The sequence below is a fragment of the Solanum stenotomum genome, chromosome 6, assembly GCF_019186545.1.
Source record: "Solanum stenotomum isolate F172 chromosome 6, ASM1918654v1, whole genome shotgun sequence".
In the NCBI taxonomy this organism is placed as follows: domain Eukaryota; kingdom Viridiplantae; phylum Streptophyta; class Magnoliopsida; order Solanales; family Solanaceae; genus Solanum; species Solanum stenotomum.
Window position 1 is genome coordinate 33,991,817 of NC_064287.1, and position 17,952 is coordinate 34,009,768.

Here is a 17,952-nt window from a genome sequence, read left to right on the forward strand (position 1 = left end):
TAATTAACATGTTGAGTAAAGAAGAAAAAAACGGTAAATATAAAAAACTCTAATTATATCTTATTTATGAAATTTTATAATGGATAAATGAAAAGAGACTAATGGCAAAATTAAAAATGATAATTAACATGTTGAGTAAAGAAGAAAGAAATGGTAAATATTAATCTCAAATAAATTCATCAAATCTTGAGCATATAAATATACTACTAAGAAGAAGGTTATGCAAATTATGAGGTAAATGACTTTGTGATTGTTGGGTTTTATGAGTATGTAATTGTTATATTATATATGTCTAATATTTAAATAGTGAAGTACTGCAAGATTGTGTTATATGTAATTCTTTTTTCTATAGATAATATTATTCTAAAATGATGTGTCAATTTTTTTGGTAAAAAACTGATGATTCTTAAAAGTATATATCTATCTAATATAATAATTATTGACACTAAAACGGTGAGGTGTTGTCTCTCTTTATTTTGGCATATTTTGTTTTTCTTCCTACTTTTTATTGAACTTATTGTAAAAATAATTATTTAAATAACTTTAATTTTGATTGTCCTTTCATTACTCCAATTACGTTACAAATAAATTCAAAGTTATATTCTTAATCCTCTTAATTACTAAGTATAACTTTTCATTCTTAGGAATTTATTGTATATTGAATGTAATAATTATTTGAAATGTGAAATATACTCTTTAATGTTTTTGTATATAGGCCAAGCAAAACTAGAAAATTTGGAAATTTGTACCTATCATTTTTTTTCAATCTTTTTTGTATAGTTAATTCTCTCTTTTGTTCTCTGTTTTATATTTAATTTCAAATGTATTTTTTTCTTACCTTCTTGTGTCTTCTAATTTCAATTTTTTATTTATTTATTAGTGATCTTGATTGACAATTTTTTAGGTTGGTGAACAGATGAAAACTAAAAAATAAATAGTAATGAAGTTAATAAAGAAGAGGAAGAAGTAGGAACTAAAAAATATTGATGTGAAAAACTAAGTAACTCCAATTAAAGAGTATATACCTTGTAGACAACATAAAATAATAAGAATTGTAACAAAATATTGGTATATTTTATCCTTTTCTTTGTTTTATGCTATTTCTTCTTATTTTCCTCTTTTAGTCTTTTAAATTTAATTTTATTTAAACAGATGAAAAATGTGAATCTTATGAAGCATAAATGTTGAGATATCATACTAAAAATATTTTTAAGAATTCCATTCAAAAAGATAAAAAAAAAATGTGAATATTATGTAGCATAAATGTTGAGATATCATACTAAAAATATTTTTAAGAAGCGAACCATGTAAAAAGAAAAAATAGTGATCATATCTCAGCTCAAGTTCATAGAAATGTAGAGAAATCATTCTAAAAACGGAAAAGAGCCAAAAATACCCCTGTACTATTCGAAAAGGTTTAAAAATAGTAAAACTTACATAAATGACTATAGTTTTAGGGTTATTAGATTGAAATAGCTATAAGTATCATATTTAAAAAAAATAGCTACAGTTTGAATTAAAAAATAGCTAAATTCCATAAATATATTTTTTTTTTAAATACAAAAATACATTCAAAATTAACTCCCACTAAATGAGGTCAGTTAATGTAACTGACAAGGCTATTTTCCAGCCCTTAAACCCACTAATTTGGCACTTTAAAATATGTAACTGACCTATAAGGTATAGGATTCTGATCAGTTTAAAATTGAAAATATGTTCCTTCTTTCCTTTTCATTTCACGCCAAAAGCAAAAAAACAATTCCAATTGTCCCAACGTTTGGCGATCAACCATGGCTACTATCACAGTTTTGATTCGGCATTCCGGAAAATGGAGCGAAGAGAATTGCTATGTAGAATATAGCATTGACGGGATAGTGTTGAAGGAATATGCTTCGTATTCTGATTTAGTTGATTTGATTTCGGTACAATTGAACGTCAATCTTACAAAAAAGTGTATCAAAATCAAATACACCGTCGAAGGTAACGACACGCCTATGGAAATACGTAACGACATGGGTGTGCGCGTATATGTTCAGTTGAAAAAGATCAACACTCAATTTGGAGTATATCCCTTATGTGTAAGTATTTTCGATATTGATATAGTATATTCTGATTCTGGAGAAACTTCTATTGAAGGTGATGTGTTGCAACTTGAATACAATCAAGAATTAATTGGTACGAATGATACATTACCAATTGTCCCAACGTTTGGCGATCAACCAGTAGATGTATTTGATGTTGGAAATGATTTAATAATTACGAACAGATCGCAAAAGGAGATAATGATTGATCAGATATACATGGATAAGTCGACATTGAAGGATGTGATGGAAAAGTATTCAATCGAAAAAAGGTTTAAATTCTTGGTGGAGAGGTCAAACTCTATAAGGTAAATTGTTGTTAAATTTGTTTCATTTTAAGTGTATTGAGTTATGTTTGCAGATGAAAAGTAGAACTAATAAAACAATATAAATTGAATTCGCAGCTATACTCTTGTATGTCAATCTAAAGAATGCCCATGGCTGATGAAAGCGTCAAGTATTAACAAGTCGAAGATGTTCAGAATTAGAGTTTTTAACTCTGAACATACATGTCCTTTAAAGGATGGGGTGCATTCAGATTGTCGTGCAACAAGTGGATTGATTGGAGGAATAATCGCACCTAAATTGAGAAATCACAAGAGGAAGTACACTCCAAATGATATCAGGGATGACGTTAGATTGGACTTGGGTATTGATATTAACTACATGTTGGCATGGCGAGCAAAAGAGAAGGCATTAGAATCGATAATGGGGCAACCAGCTGCGTCTTATGGGAAGCTACCTAGATACTTGTATACCTTGGATAAGACATACCCTAGTTCACATATTCGAATGAAGAAAACGCCTGAGAACGAATTCTTGTATGTGTTTATAGCGTTGCATGCTTTTATAAAGGGATTTGATCATTGTAGGCCAATTGTTGTTGTAGATGCCAGCCACCTTAAATCAACATATACTGGAGCATTCGTATCAGCCAGCACTTTAGATGGAGCAGGTATTTTAGATACATAAATACATTATAATTTTATTTATTTGGTATTCACCCTTTTTTTAATTTATAATAGGGAATATATTACCTTTGGCATACAGAGTTATTGATTCAGAAAATGATGCTTCTTGGACATGGTTCTTTGAACAATTCAAAGAAGCTTATGGTGAAAGAGAGAATATGTGTGTGGTATCTGACCGACATAATAGCATAATAAAGGCTGTATCTATTGTATACAACAATATCCAACATTACGCCTGCATATGGCACTTGTGGGCTAATGTATGCAAGAATTTTCGAAAAGCAAATGAGCAATTAAGTGAAGTATTCTACACTATGGCAAAAGCGTATACTCAAACTGATTTTGATAAGCTAATGAAAAGAGTTGAGCAGTTTGATGTAAGGGTGAAGAACTACTTGGAGTTGGTTGGATATGAGAAGTGGGCAAGGTTATATGCACCAGTTCCTCGTGGTTGGGTGATGACGTCGAATATTGCAGAGTGCATCAATTCGACGTTGGTAGCAGCAAGAGAATTACCAATATTTGACTTTCTTGAACAAGTGCGCTTGATGTTTGCTAGATGGAATTGCACAAATCGAAAAAATGCATCATGTACTTTCACACTACTTGGGAAGAAGTTTCAGGAAATACTTGTGCTTAATGAATCAAAATATGGGCGTATGACGGTATGTATGTTGAATAAAGGTTAATAATTTATGAGAAAAATAATATTTGTCATATTCAGTTGATTATGTATTCATTTATTTAAGTATTTAAAGTGTATTGGCTTTCATATGGAGTGTATAAATGAAATTACGTATTGATTCTAGGTTTTCCCGTCAACTGATTACATTTATTCAGTAAGTGATGAAGGGAATAGTTATATTGTATGCTTGGAAAAGAAGACTTGTAGTTGCAACAGGTTTCAAGTCGACGGAATACCGTGCGCACATGCGTGGAGGGTGTTGAACAAAAAACACATGCTTCCAGATGAATATTGTTCAGACTTTTACAAGCCAGAAACAATATTGAGAACATATGAAGTGCCTGTGTATCCTCTCCCTGACAAAAGTGAATGGAATATACCTGAACACATTGATACCGAAGTTGTATTGCCACCAAAATACAAACGACCTCCAGGAAGGCCAAAGAAGCAACGGGAGAAGTCATTTAGCGAGTTTAGCAAAAGGAAGGGTACCAATTCTTGTAGTACATGTGGATAGCGTGGTCATAATAGGCGTTCATGTCGAACTGCAACACGGAATGCATAGGAACTGATACATCCCACAATTGAAATGTTCTTTTACTTAATTTTTGTTTTGTCGAATAAATGACTTATATGTGAATGTATTCTCGTAATTTATCATTGTTGTGCTTAACCTGACATGGTGCTCCAGATTGAGGATTGCTTTTGTTGACTGCATCCATGACTTGTTTAAAATTTTCCAGTATAAACAAGCGCAACTCCTTGAACTCATTAGTAACCTGATTATTAAATAAAGTGTAAGAATATATCGGAATACAATGTAAACTAAAAAAAATGGAACAACTTCCTTACAGAATCCTTGAAAGAGGCAAGATCTTGTCTCAGTACACCAATTTCGTCTGCCTTGGTAACTTGAGGTTGTTTCGAACTCATTGGTGGTGCAGTGTTGGCAGAATCATCTGGCTGATTATACAACTCCTGTACTGGTACATTATTCTCCACGGGGGTTGAAACAGAACTAAAGGGTGTACTCTTTGCCTTACGGTAACCATGCAATACTGGTGGACTTTTCTCCTTACAACTCGAACCTGCATGCATATTGAACTTTTTGATCGATGTGGACAATGAAACAATTACCTTCTGTTTACCTTTTTCTTTATTGTGTGGCTTATGACTTGGAGGCTTTGAAGTGAAATCATCATCTTCGTCATCATCTTTGTCGCCAACTTTTTGAAAGGTATTCTTGGGGATTGCATCACTTTTTGATGGAAGCTGATAAAATGCAATCTCCTTTAGTAAAGGTTGAATGTTTTTGTATTTTAACTGCGCACAAAACAATTATAATTAACAAGTATATTGATAGACAACGATATCTGTACTAATTGAATAATGAAAATATGTTAAATTACCGGATTGCCGTTATCACCGAACATTCCTTCCATTAGGAATTCATAATGTATTATGCTGTTTCTGGTCCTCCAATTGACCAGTCTGGGAATACGATTGGTCTTCTTTTCAGCAATATTCAGATCAACAGCAGAACAACATTCATATATCCAAACTTGCATGGCAAGAGGCATACCATCAATTCTATAATACTTTTTCTTGGCATCCATTTTTTTTGTTATGCTTTTGACCAATTTGGAGAAAACATCTTTTCCCCAAGGGTATTCATTGTATCGGCCTCTCTCAACTAGATCAAAATGTATCCTTGGAATTGATGAGCTCTTCTTCTCACCGGAATAGATGAACGTACTGATAAAATACAGAATTGCGAATTTAATAGCATCGTCATCATTCCCATCACCCCATACCTTGTTTTTATACTTACTGATCAACTCTGCTTTTCTTATAATACTTTTGCCCTCAAAGTACTGATTGATTAATCTGTTTGGCTCGCTTGTGTCAAACAAGAAATCGTCTTTATCAGCAAAGCAGTTCAACCCAGTAATTATGGCAAATTCTTGAATACCAAAACGGAGTGTGGTATGATTTATACGAAAGAACAGTTCATCCGGGGAACTGTCCTCCAATTCACATACCATCAAACACCTAAAGATTTGTGGTTGCGCCCCACACACGTGCATTTTGGTATATGCTCCAAAACATGTATCTTTAAATCGATTGAATTGGGTCGGTGTAAGCTTCCCCTTCAAATCTGTAACTATGTTATGGTTCACATAAACCTGCATGCGCGGGGGTTCGATCGGGCGAGCCAACACATAAAATCTGATACCTTGTAATTAAGAAATACTAAAATATGAAACTGCGCGTTTTTTTACATTAATAACTTCATAGTAACCTGATTCTATGCATACATACAAGACAACACATTCAAATAGAAGATGCACCGACACAAAATAAATATGAATGCAAATAACAATCTGAAAAGTATCCACATATTCAGTACAATCATTTTAAAAAAACAGAATGACAACATAACCCCAAATACACTAGAAGGTATTCAATGTGTGAGAGTATGCCACACTAAAGGTATGCCATAGTATAATACATTGGAAGGGATATCCTCCACATAACCTTTCTTGTTCGACTTACTGTACATTAGAATGATATTGCTTACAAGTTACAACATACACGAAAAGCCATTGAATAGCATGTTAGACAACAATCACATGTACAAGTACATTAATATTTCGCGAGTAACTGCATTAATGCAACTTAAAATAATAAACATATAAAGGCAACTACAAACATCAACTTAACAAAATAAGGATCTCCTAAACCACATATAAATGACACAATCAAAAATAATCCAAGCTCTATTAAAATGTAACTACTATGTAAAACTATGCACCAGAAAAAAACTTATGTGTCAGAACATAATGCAAAATGGTTACACCAATAAACATTGCATGCAATTTGAATACATTACAAGTTGAACACTAACTACAATCCTACATCCAGATTACTTACAACTTCTAATGCTCATATCAAAAGAATATTACATGTTCAGTTAAAAGAAGCACTTCAGCATTCATATTCATACAGACTTATAATAACAACATCACCACTAAAGTACTACAAGTGGGGTTTGAGGAGGTTAGTATATAACATTACCACTAAGCTCAAAAAATTAATATGAGTGAAGAAACCAAGACAAAATACTACAAAGGCACCTACTCTAAAATTTCCAGTTCCCGATACTCCAGTTTCAAATTGTATATCCTCCACCTAACCTATTTACACTCAATTTACAGTACACTGCAGGTATATATGTATACACCTATCCTACATCCCAAAAAAACTTAAAAAATATACATACCTCTAGTTCTTCTTCACTCTTTTCTTCTTGTTCTTCATTAACTACATGTTTTCCAATCATGCCCGAAACAACATCTTTGACTTTCCTCCTCTTGTCAATTTTTCTTTCAGCCACTTTCATTGTTGACCCTTCTTTCCTTTTAGAAGAGCCTGACCTTACTAATTGATCATTCAAATCCAATTTTATAGGGCTATTAAGAAATTTCGATTTCTTCTCTATCTCCATCGCAACAATGGAGCCTGAAATTTGTGATTGCATTTGCGTTATACACAAATCAAATGAGGGTATCCCCATCATGCAATTATCAGGATAATATGTACCTCTTGTGATCCTTCTTGGAGTATTTGTTTCCGACATTGCAATGTTGAAAACAATCTTCAACTTCAACACTAGAAAGAAACACAAACGTATTCCTATATAAGACTTTCAAAAAAAAAAATAGAAAAAAATAAGAATTTGAAGAAACCTGTAGGATCTAAACAACAAATAAAACTCCGAAAATAAAGCAAAGTCGCTGATTGCAAGGATCCGAGCGAAGAGGAGACTGATTTTGTGGATACTTTGAAGTGGTGAAGTTGATTTAGGAGTAATGTTTGTGATTTGAGGATAAAAATTTGATTTGGGATAAGGAATGAAAGCTGCAAAAAGGGGAGTAGGAAATAGGGAAGCGTGAAAAGAGGGAAATAAATTTAGGCGTGTGAAATTGTATAAAAGGGAAGCGTGAAAAGAGGGAAAAAAATTTAGGAGTGTGAAATTGTTTAAAATAATAATTTTAGGGGTCTGAAATTGTATTTGCTATTTATTCATTAAATATAACCATAAAATATAAATAAAGTTAACTATAGCTATATTATTTTAATATGAGATATAGTTTGCTATTTTCTGTAGTTTTTCCTTTAAAAATACCCCTCATCCATCTATTGGGCTAAAAATACCCCTCAGTCAACATTTTTGGTCCACAATTACCCTTTAAACTAACAACCTTATATTTTTTTAATTATTTTTATTATTAATTATTACGTGGCATCTTTCTATTGGATAAAGTTTAATTTCAACCCACCAAACTTTCTCCTACCCCACCCGACCCATATTGACATCTCTTGACCCAAACCCAAATACAAGATCCATTAAAAATAAAATAAAAAGATTGAATCATCTCTTCTCTCCCTAAACCTAATATTCTATTTTTCTTTCCCTTTTCTTATTAAGCAATTTCTAGATCAATTCCACCCAAAATAACCATAAGTTATTGTAATTATAAGGCACATAAGCACTATAATCATAACTTGTTCTCTTGAAAGGATAATTATATCACATTTTTCCGGGCATTTCGCCTTAAATTAAGAACCCTATTATTCCATATTAGAAATTAAATTAATCAACATAGTACCAATCTTTACATAATGGACAGTAATAGTACAATGTAGCTATAATTGAAGAACTTTAAAACACACCAACATACAAACACATTTATACAGTGGTGAATTGAAACAATTCATGTCAGGTTACTGTCCAGTGTCACTATATACAAAATGCTTCCGCTAGACTTGACAGACCAGTAAAGGTGTAAATTACTAATCATAAATTCAATTCTCGCATATTTTTGTGTGTGTAAAATTTCAGAAACCAGTAGTTGAATTGGGACATTGAAACAAGACGATGAACCAAGAAATGAGTGGCGTTGAGGATCAAAAGCAGCAAGATCAAATGCAACGTGTAAATGGAATTCATCATAATGAGGATAAAATAGATTATGTGTTTAAGGATAAAATAAATTGGGTGAAATTGATCTTGAAATTGCTTAATAAGAATAGGGGAAGAAGAAAAATAGGATATTATATTTAGGGGGAGAAGAAATGATTCAATCTTTTTATTTTTTATTTTTAATGGATCTTGTATTTGGGTTTGGGTCAAGGGATGTCAATATGGGTCGGGTGGGGTAGGAGAAAGTTTGGTGGGTTGAAATTAAACTTTTATCCAATAGAAAGACGCCACGTAATAATTAATAATAAAAATAATTCAAAAAATATAAGGATGTTAGTTTAAAGGGTAATAGTGGACCAAAAAGGTTGAATAGGGGTATTTTTTGAGGGATATTTTTAAACCTTTTTGAATAGTATAGGGATATTTTTGGCCCTTTTCCATTCTAAAAATTATAATTTAAAAAAGGATCACAAAAAAGAGGAAAAAATGATCACATCTCAAATTAAAATCCACTAATCTTAACATTACAGTCTTTTCTCCCATTAAATTTTATTTTTAATATTTAACCTTTGCAAGTTTAGATATATTGATTTCTTTTATACGTTTCATATTTAATTTAAATATTTTTCACAATTTTCTTCTATGAAATTTGTGTGATTAGTAAAAATCAATTCCCTTTTATTAAAGTACTTAATGATATAAATAGACAATTTTATTTTTGTTTTTGTTTTTGTTTTTTTTATGACTGCGCGAAGCGCGGCCAAGTACACTAATTTGGAATTAAGAAAGGATAAATTTTAATTTAATAACAACTAGTTGTAGAAGAAATCATTAAGATTTCATCAATTTTTTTGAAAATATGCCTCTTGAGTTTTTCTTGTTATATGGTTAATTTGTAAGGTCGTAAGCACCTAAAATGGGATAAAATAAATAAATAAATAAAGATAAATAAAAAAACTAAACTGAAAAAAGCTCAAGTCATTATGGGTATAAACTTTAGTTTTATTTAAAACTTGTAAGGAATAATTTGTAACATAAATTTTTAAACTTTTTATGTTAAAGATTAAAAAAATTCTAGAGATATAAATAAGAAAAGGGAAAGAATTGAAAAAATAGATGAATATGAAATTATGAATCATGACCCAAGCGATGTGTCACTTTACCTTTTCTATATCTAATATATATATATATAAAGATTTTTATGGATACAAATAAGCTACTAAATTATCAATAATAAAAATGAGATACTAGACGATGAATCTTTTAACTTATGTCTTATCATTTCACATTATTAGGAAAGTTCAATAGCACATATTTTGATAAATCCCACAATACGATCTAAATTAGATAAGGTAAAATGTTTGAATGTAGGTTAACTTTTTAAAAAATCAAGAATAATTTCAATTAGCTTATCAGTTGAGAAATTGAAGTCTAAATAAAGAATGATATTAAAAGAGAAGTAAGCATTAGTTGTAAACAAACAAAATATCAAGAAAAATTGTGCATGACCTTTATCATTAACTAAAGCTACTAAAATGTCAATAGGAAAAATGGGTTATTACTCTATCAATAATAATCAATTTTTTGTACTTACCCATAAAATCCACATTAATATAAGAAGTAAAATAATGCATATTGTGATAATCCACAACATAATATAATATAAATTAGAAAAGATGATATTCTACACATGAATGTAAAAATAGCCTGAGATGAAATTCAATTCATCAATTGAGAAATCAAAATTTAAATAAAAAATAATATTAGAATATAAATAAATACAAGAATGAAGCAATATAATAAGATAACATGATAAAATTACAAAACACAATTATACAAATATCTAATTTTGTTCAAAATAAATTCAAGGATCTATAAAATAGCAAATCAATTGAAAATTAGCATCTAAATGATAATGATGTTATTATGATAAAAAAAATATATATTGAAAAGAACAGTCATCTAAAATGATAATGATGAAAGTATGATACAAAATATCATTATTAAAATCTTATATAATACTCCCTCCGTCCTATTTTATGTGGCAACATTTCCTTTTTGGTCAGTCCCAAAAAGAATGTCACATTTCCTTATATGAAAAGTATTTAAAGGTACAATTCTTTTTTTATCCTTGTTGGTCCCACTTAATCTTAAAATAATACTCCAATACATTTATGAGGAGAGAGAAATTGAGTCTACTTTTTAAAAGGGCAATTTGGTAAACATTTCAAAGTCTTCATTTATTTCTTAAACTCCGTGCCCAGTCAAATGTTGCCACATAAAATGGGACGGAGGGAGTACTTATTAATATTTGTAAACAAAAAAAAAAAAAACTAAACTGGTACTTGAAAACTGCCTAAGCAGTCCCATCAGAAGGGAAGCAATTGGTGAACAAAAAAATATTTCTCCATGACATTAATAGTTGGAGATTTATAGTAATTATGAAAGGAGATAATGCTTCAACTCCACAATTGATTTTGAGACCAAAAAAAATATTTAATGTCATAAAAGAGTATAAATAATAATTAAAAGAGAAGATGAAAAGTCGAAGAATTGGTCATGTTGTTAGACGTGGGGGGAGAGGGAGGGTTGATTCTTTTTACCAATAAACTTAATAAATTAATTACAAGTGATTATAGATAAAGAATAAAAGATTAATTAAAATATTTAGACATTAAAAATTCCAAAAAAAAGAGAGGATAAATATGAATGAATTATAAAAATTATTTTACATACGAAATAAACGGTTAGTAGGTATAAATGTGGGGTTATTTTTATAAAATATAAACTGGTGGATCAATATTTGTATTTGCAAAATCCCAAAACATGATTTGAAATTCCCAAATCGTGATTTTTGGAGAATTTGGAATTAGCATGAAATCTCATGTCCAAACAGTGATTTCATCTCATGATTTCATATCGCATGTTCAAACGCCTACTAAAAGTGGGAACATCCTAACTTGAAAGTTGAATTACAAAAATATCCTTAAATATTGAATGACCAATTTATCCTCTTCTAACAATAAAATTACCCCAAATAAATAATTAAGTAATTACTTGCATTCCATCAATCTGTGGGTTTAATTATCTTAATTAAGCATCCTTAATTGTTTGTTTTATATTCCATGAATGATTACTTTTAATTCATCAGCTTACAAGACCATTCATCGACCAAACCAATACTAATGGGGAACGAATTAAGGGGATCCGAGGAGGTTAGGGTGAAGATGTTATTACTCACAAAAGGCAAAAAAATAATAATTGAAAAATCGCATTAAATGGTTTTCTTAATTAGCATCAGACCAAATTCATCTTGATAATTTCAAATTACATTGGAAAAGTTATTACTCACTTCTATAAATTAGCAACTTACCTTTCATCAAATTCCGAGCTGAGATGACAAGGAGGAGGAAAAAAGCAAAACAAAAGTTGAGTGTTGGTGGAAAACAAAGGAGAACTTCATTACACACACGACTATAAGACTTTTTATAGTTCTCTCCTCTCTTCGAGCTTCCATCTATAACACATAATGGAAGTTGTGTAATAGCTATTTCATGCAGGAACCGTTTTACTTTGATGTCTCCTTCCAAAATGGTCAGTAGCAGAATTCTTTAAAAAAACTCAAAATTTTCTAACACTTTGTTGTCTGCTTTTTTTTTAATTTTTTACCCACCCTAGGAGCTCCCGCCCCTTTTTGCTCCCTTGGTGACTCGAACTCACAACCTTTGGGTTGGAAGTGAGGGGTGCTTACCATCCGACCAACTCCCTCTCGTCCTCTATTGTCTGCTTGGTTTTTGATTAGAGGTGGAAAATATAGTTGCATATTTCAATCAAACAAGTTTTCTACTGTATTTGTTTTTCTAAGTAATCGAAATGTAGAATGATCAGCCTGCAACTTTTTTTTACTCTTTCTTTACATTCCATAGTTTTAGAACTATATTTTCTTAATTATAATTGATTCTATTGAGAAGATGTTAATCATTATTGTTGGAATTCTTACCTCCTTAATTCTATAAAGGAACACGTATTTACTACTAGTTCCTCACTATTTGAAGTTAACAGTAAAAGCATAACTCGTTCAAAACTTTGAATTATTTATAGCACCTTCAAATAACGCAGTGATTACACAACTAAGTAACCTAAGGAATTATAAACTCTAATTCCTAGCTACCCAAGACAAAAAATCTCAGGTTTAAGTCTTCTACCGTTCTTCAAACTTGTTAAACGAAACCTACTCTCAACACTTGATTGTATTAAAAAACTCTTGACTACAATCGTACAACTTTTCTCTCAACTCATAGCACTCCCCAAGTAAATATCAAAACTCTCAGAAAACTCTTGATCGTGTTTTGATTTTCTCTCAATGTAAGCGCAACTTTCTCTAAGAAACCATGCCCTATTTATAGATCACGCTTCCTCAAAGTCTTGTTCAACTCGAACTTGTCTTCACCGCCTTAAAGCCTTGTTCAACTCGAACTTGACTTGGACTCCTATTTGTACTCGGCTTCTTTCACAGAAAAACTTACGGGTAGGTTTCCTACTTTATGTAGTTTTCCTTAATCGTAAACTCCTTCTTCTACTTGTTTTCGATAAGACACTTTGTATCATGTTGGCACGACCTGTTCTATGCACTTTGACATTCTTCAAAACTCAGAAGCTCCTAACAAATTCCCCCTTTTTTACTATGGCAAATTTTTCAAGCTTGATATTGAAATTTGCTTACATTGAACATGTAAACACATATGCACGCATCTTCCCCCTTTTTGACATTAGGCAAAATCTGGAAATAAAGACCTATCCATGCCACAACAAGCAATAATATCACAACAAACTATAACAACAAAAACACCAAACTGAGTCATTAGTTACATCACAGAATCAGAAACAAAAACCATTATCCACAAAAAAACAGAAATGCCTACTAAAGACTTTAAAAAGTGAGGACCCAAAACACAAAACATAGCGCAAGTAAGCTAGTGTTTAGACAGAAGGTGGCATAACAGAGGACAAGGAAGGGGAGCCTTTGGTTAGTAGTTCAAAGAGGTGTTTCAGACGATCGAAATTGGAGGATCTGTCAACATTCAGTGCAACTTGAGTTTGAGCCAGCTCTTCTTTAAGCCTTGAATTTTCTTATACAAATCCAGCATGCTTCATTCCATAATCAATGTGCAACTGATCTATTGCAACAGAGTGAGAAACCTAAAGTGCTGCGATTTCCTCATTCTTAGCAGTCAACGAGGCTCTCAAACGTTACATAGGTGCATTTGCCCCTCTTGAGGTCGTAGGTATAGCGATATGATCTACTTCCCCTAACACATCCTTGGTAGTATGTTCTTTCCATTCCTCGATAGGGACCTAAAAACACTCAAAGATATCTCCTAGCCAAAATCCATACCCAAGCCCATGATCTGTGCTATCATCCACACATATCCTATTAATGTGACTGAGAATCAATTGAGGTAAATTAATTGGAACATGAGAAATTAGTAACTCCATGAGTGTGAGATCCAAATAGTTTACCTCCGTTCGCTTCTGCTTCCTAGGGAGAATCATTTTGTGTACCACATCAAAGAGTAACTTATGTAGAGGTTGTCCACCCTAGTGTAGTTCTCTAACATAGGATCATTCGCAAACCTACAAGATATCTCAAGGGCTGATGATAGACCTTATAAGGAAGGCCAACTACGTTTGACATAATGACACCACCCTGAGGTAGGTACACCCAGTATTTTTTCCAAAACTTCAGCTGTTAATATGAACGATATATCACCAACACTACTTGAAATAGAAGAAACAGACCCAACAACATTTATATAAAATTCCCTTGTTTCTTTCCTAGCCATCTTTCGACGTCAATTACCCTGAAGAAACAACGCAGTCTAGCCCTGTGCTTTCAACAAAATAAGCAATTCACCCATTTCATTTCCCCCCTAAACTAGTAATCACCCAACCATGAATCATACTTTTTTTCTTAAACAACTTTATCCAATCCCTACGTTTTTCGATTTCAATTTCAAGATCACTATCACCATTCTCTATGTGCCCAGAGTCCTTTGTTTTAGACACATTTCTTTTTCTTTTTCTACTTTTCTTGGATTCGACTATGTCATTATCAATCTCTATAGGTTTAGAGGGAGGAGCATACTTACGTTTCACCGGACGAGCTTTTGTAGTGGACCTAGCAAGAATCACTGCATCCCGAGTTTGTTGCACAGAACGAGTCACTCGAACCGAAACTTGATCTGATGTATCAAAAATAGGACTTTCTTGAGCCTCAGGAAGAATCATAGCAATTGGTTAGATGGGCTGTATACTAAGTCGTGAACGAAGTCTCTTAGGAATCAGTTGAACTATTGGAATATCATCGTCATCGTCATAAAAGGGATGACCCTGTTCCTTTGATGATATGGGTTCCCCCCTCATTATGTGCAGTCGTTTCTTCTCCTAAATCACAGACCAAACTCTGGTTTCTCTTTTCCCCCTGAATCAATGCTTCTTCCATAAGAGGATATGCAAGATGGGTTATTCTGTAAGAGTCAATGAACATGACGACAGGTAAGTCAAAAAGGCTTTTTGGATTTTCAAAGGGGATGATGGCAAGGTTGAGATTTGAGGGAGACACCATGATTTGAAAATGGGTTTGGATGATTTTTAGGAACGACACTGATGAAGGAGAATGGGTTTCTGTGGAGAATGAGAATGAAAAGGGTTTTTGATTTCGAGAATGGTTACAGGGAAGAGGAAGGGTTTTTGGAGAAGAGGAACGTGTTGATTTGATGGTGAAGTCAGATTGATTTGATTGTTGGCGGTTTAAAAATATATCCTTCTGACAGGTAATTAAATGAGGGAACGGGTATTAGTGCACAAGTCCTAATATTTTGGTCTCACTTAAATAAGTATAGTACGCATACCTTTCAGTGTGGGATGATGATTTTTGAAGTCCAAATCCTTGAGTTCCTAATTACCTAAGAATGATGAATTTTTTAGTTACAGTTAGTTGTGAGTATTAAAAACTTTTAGCATAATAGTACATAATAGAGTGCCATAGTTTACTCTCGTGAGAAGAAATACTCAGGTGATCTTCATCATTCCTAATTCCAACATGTTCCTTTCAAAGTGTTCCCTTGCTAATACCTTCGTGAAAATGTCGGCAATTTGTTGTTCAGTGGCACAGAAATTCATGGAAATTTGCCCCTTTTCTACATTGTCCCTTAAAAAGTGATGACGAATATCTATGTGTTTAGTTCTCTTATGTTGGACATGATTCTTTGTAATGTTAATTGTGCTTGTGTTGTCACAAAAAATTGGGACACACTCAATACTAAGACCAAAATCATTGAGTTGTTGTTTGTTCTATAGTAGTTGAGCATAGCAAGAGGCTGCTGCTACATATTCAGCTTTCGCGGTGGATAATGCCACTGAGTTATGTTTCTTTGATCCCTATGAAATTAAAAATGAACCTAGAAAGTGAGCCATACCTGTGATACTTTTTCTATCAGCTAGATAACCAGCATAATCCGTATCAACATATCCTACTAATCCGAAATTGCTCCATTTTGGATATCATAGTCCTAAATCAGTGGTTCCTTTTAAGTATCTGAGAATTCTTTTAACAGCTTGGGGGTGAGATTCCTTGGGGTTGGTTTGAAATTGAGCACACAAGCCCACACTGAACACAATATCAGGCCTGCTAGCAGTAAGATACAAAAGTAAACCAATCATACCTCTATATAATTTTTGTTCAACAGCAGAACTTGTTCCTTCGAGGTCTAACTTAGTGTTTGTGGCTATTGGGGTGTCTATTTGTTTGGCGTATTCTATTTGAATCTTTTGAGCAATTCCTTGACATATTTTTGCTGGTGAATTAATGTACCTGTAGATGTTTGCTTTATCTGAAGCCCTAAAAAGCAATTTAACTCTCCAATCATGCTCATCTCAAACTCATTGCTCAAAAGCTTGGCAAATTCGTTTGTGAGTGCCTTGTTTGTTACTCCAAAGATGATGTCGTCAGCGTACTACAATCAGTAGATCCTTTTCTTTGTTTCTGAGAAAAAGTGTGTTATCAATTTTACCTCTTGAATATTCATGGCTTAGGAGGAATTTTGACAATCTATCATACCATGCCCTTGGAGCTTGTTTCAACCCATAAAGAGCTTTTTCAAGCTTGTATACATGGTCAGGATAGTCAATCTTCTCAAAGTCAGGGAATTGTTTAACAAACACTTCTTCTTTTAGTAATCCATTGAGGAATGCACTTTTTACGTCCATTTGATGCTAGGTGAATTCCATGTGTGCATCGAATGCTATGAGTAATCTGATGCTTCCAACCTTACTACTGGTGCGAAAGTTTCATCATAATATATCCCTTCTTCTTAATTGTACCCTTGAACTACCAACTGAGCTTTGTTTCTGGTTATTGTACCATATTCATCTAACTTGTTCCTAAACATCCATTTTGTACCAATTATAGTTTTGTTTGATGGTTTAGTTACAAGGTTCCAAACTTTACTTCTTTCGAATTGGTTTAGTTCCTCTTCCATGGCTATTATCCAGTCTGCATCTTGAAGGGCTTCACTGATCTTCTTTTGTTCTATCATAGACAAGAATGTATTAAAGGCACAATGATTTTTTATCCCTGATCTGGTGGTTATTCCAGAGGTTAGATCAGTGAGTATGTTGTCCAAATGATATGACCCTTGATATTTGTAATCTTTTAGGATCAAATTTGGTGTTTCTGTATCTTGACCATTATTTAGCTCTGTTTGTTCTTCTTCAGGCGCCCTTTCTAAGTTCCTTTCTTGGTCATTATGAGTATGTATGCTGATTTCATCATTTTCATGGGGATACCTGGTCCTTTTTCCTGTTCCTTTGCATTATCAGTGGGTTCCTCTAAAATTTCATCATCTTCTTGCAGGTTCTGGTTAGACATAGTATTGTACTCATCAAATACAACATGGATACTCTCTTCTACACACATGATTCGTCTGTTCAGTACCCTATATGCTTTGCTATGTGTGGAGTACCCTAGACAAATTCCATCATCGCTTCTTGCATCAAATTTTCCTAACAGGTTTTTTCCATTATTATGAACGAAACATTTACATCCAAATATTCTTAGATGTGAGATGTTAGGTTTTTTGCCTTTTAATAGTTCATACGGGGTTTTATCTAGCAAAAGTCGCGACATACATCTATTTATAGTGTAGCATGCAGCATTGATGGCTTCTG

At 32.7% G+C, this 17,952-nt stretch overlaps 2 protein-coding genes across 2 annotated transcripts; one reads left to right on the forward strand and one right to left on the reverse strand.

The window, feature by feature from the left end:
• The first annotated feature begins 1,790 nt into the window (after positions 1-1,790).
• On the forward strand, positions 1,791-4,254 carry LOC125868682 (uncharacterized). The gene is made up of 4 exons (XM_049549278.1): positions 1,791-2,389; positions 2,486-3,036; positions 3,107-3,717; positions 3,862-4,254. The coding sequence occupies exons 1-4, from the start codon at positions 1,791-1,793 to the stop codon at positions 4,252-4,254; spliced, it is 2,154 nt and encodes a 717-aa protein (XP_049405235.1).
• Positions 4,255-4,366: 112 nt separating this feature from the next.
• Positions 4,367-5,353, reverse strand: LOC125868683 (uncharacterized). The gene is made up of 3 exons (XM_049549279.1): positions 5,147-5,353; positions 4,590-5,060; positions 4,367-4,516 (listed from the first exon to the last, which is right to left on the reverse strand). The coding sequence occupies exons 1-3, from the start codon at positions 5,351-5,353 to the stop codon at positions 4,367-4,369; spliced, it is 828 nt and encodes a 275-aa protein (XP_049405236.1).
• Between the last annotated feature and the right edge of the window lie 12,599 nt (positions 5,354-17,952).

Coding starts and splice junctions, on each gene's coding strand:
- LOC125868682 (XM_049549278.1), top strand. CDS start 1,791: ATGGCTACTATCACAGTTTTGATTCGGCATTCCGGAAAATGGAGCGAA. Junction 2,390..2,485: donor GAGAGGTCAAACTCTATAAG/GTAAATTGTTGT, acceptor TTGAATTCGCAG/CTATACTCTTGTATGTCAAT. Junction 3,718..3,861: donor CAAAATATGGGCGTATGACG/GTATGTATGTTG, acceptor TATTGATTCTAG/GTTTTCCCGTCAACTGATTA.
- LOC125868683 (XM_049549279.1), bottom strand. CDS start 5,353: ATGGATGCCAAGAAAAAGTATTATAGAATTGATGGTATGCCTCTTGCC. Junction 5,061..5,146: donor TCGGTGATAACGGCAATCCG/GTAATTTAACAT, acceptor TTTTGTGCGCAG/TTAAAATACAAAAACATTCA. Junction 4,517..4,589: donor TTGCCTCTTTCAAGGATTCT/GTAAGGAAGTTG, acceptor TTTAATAATCAG/GTTACTAATGAGTTCAAGGA.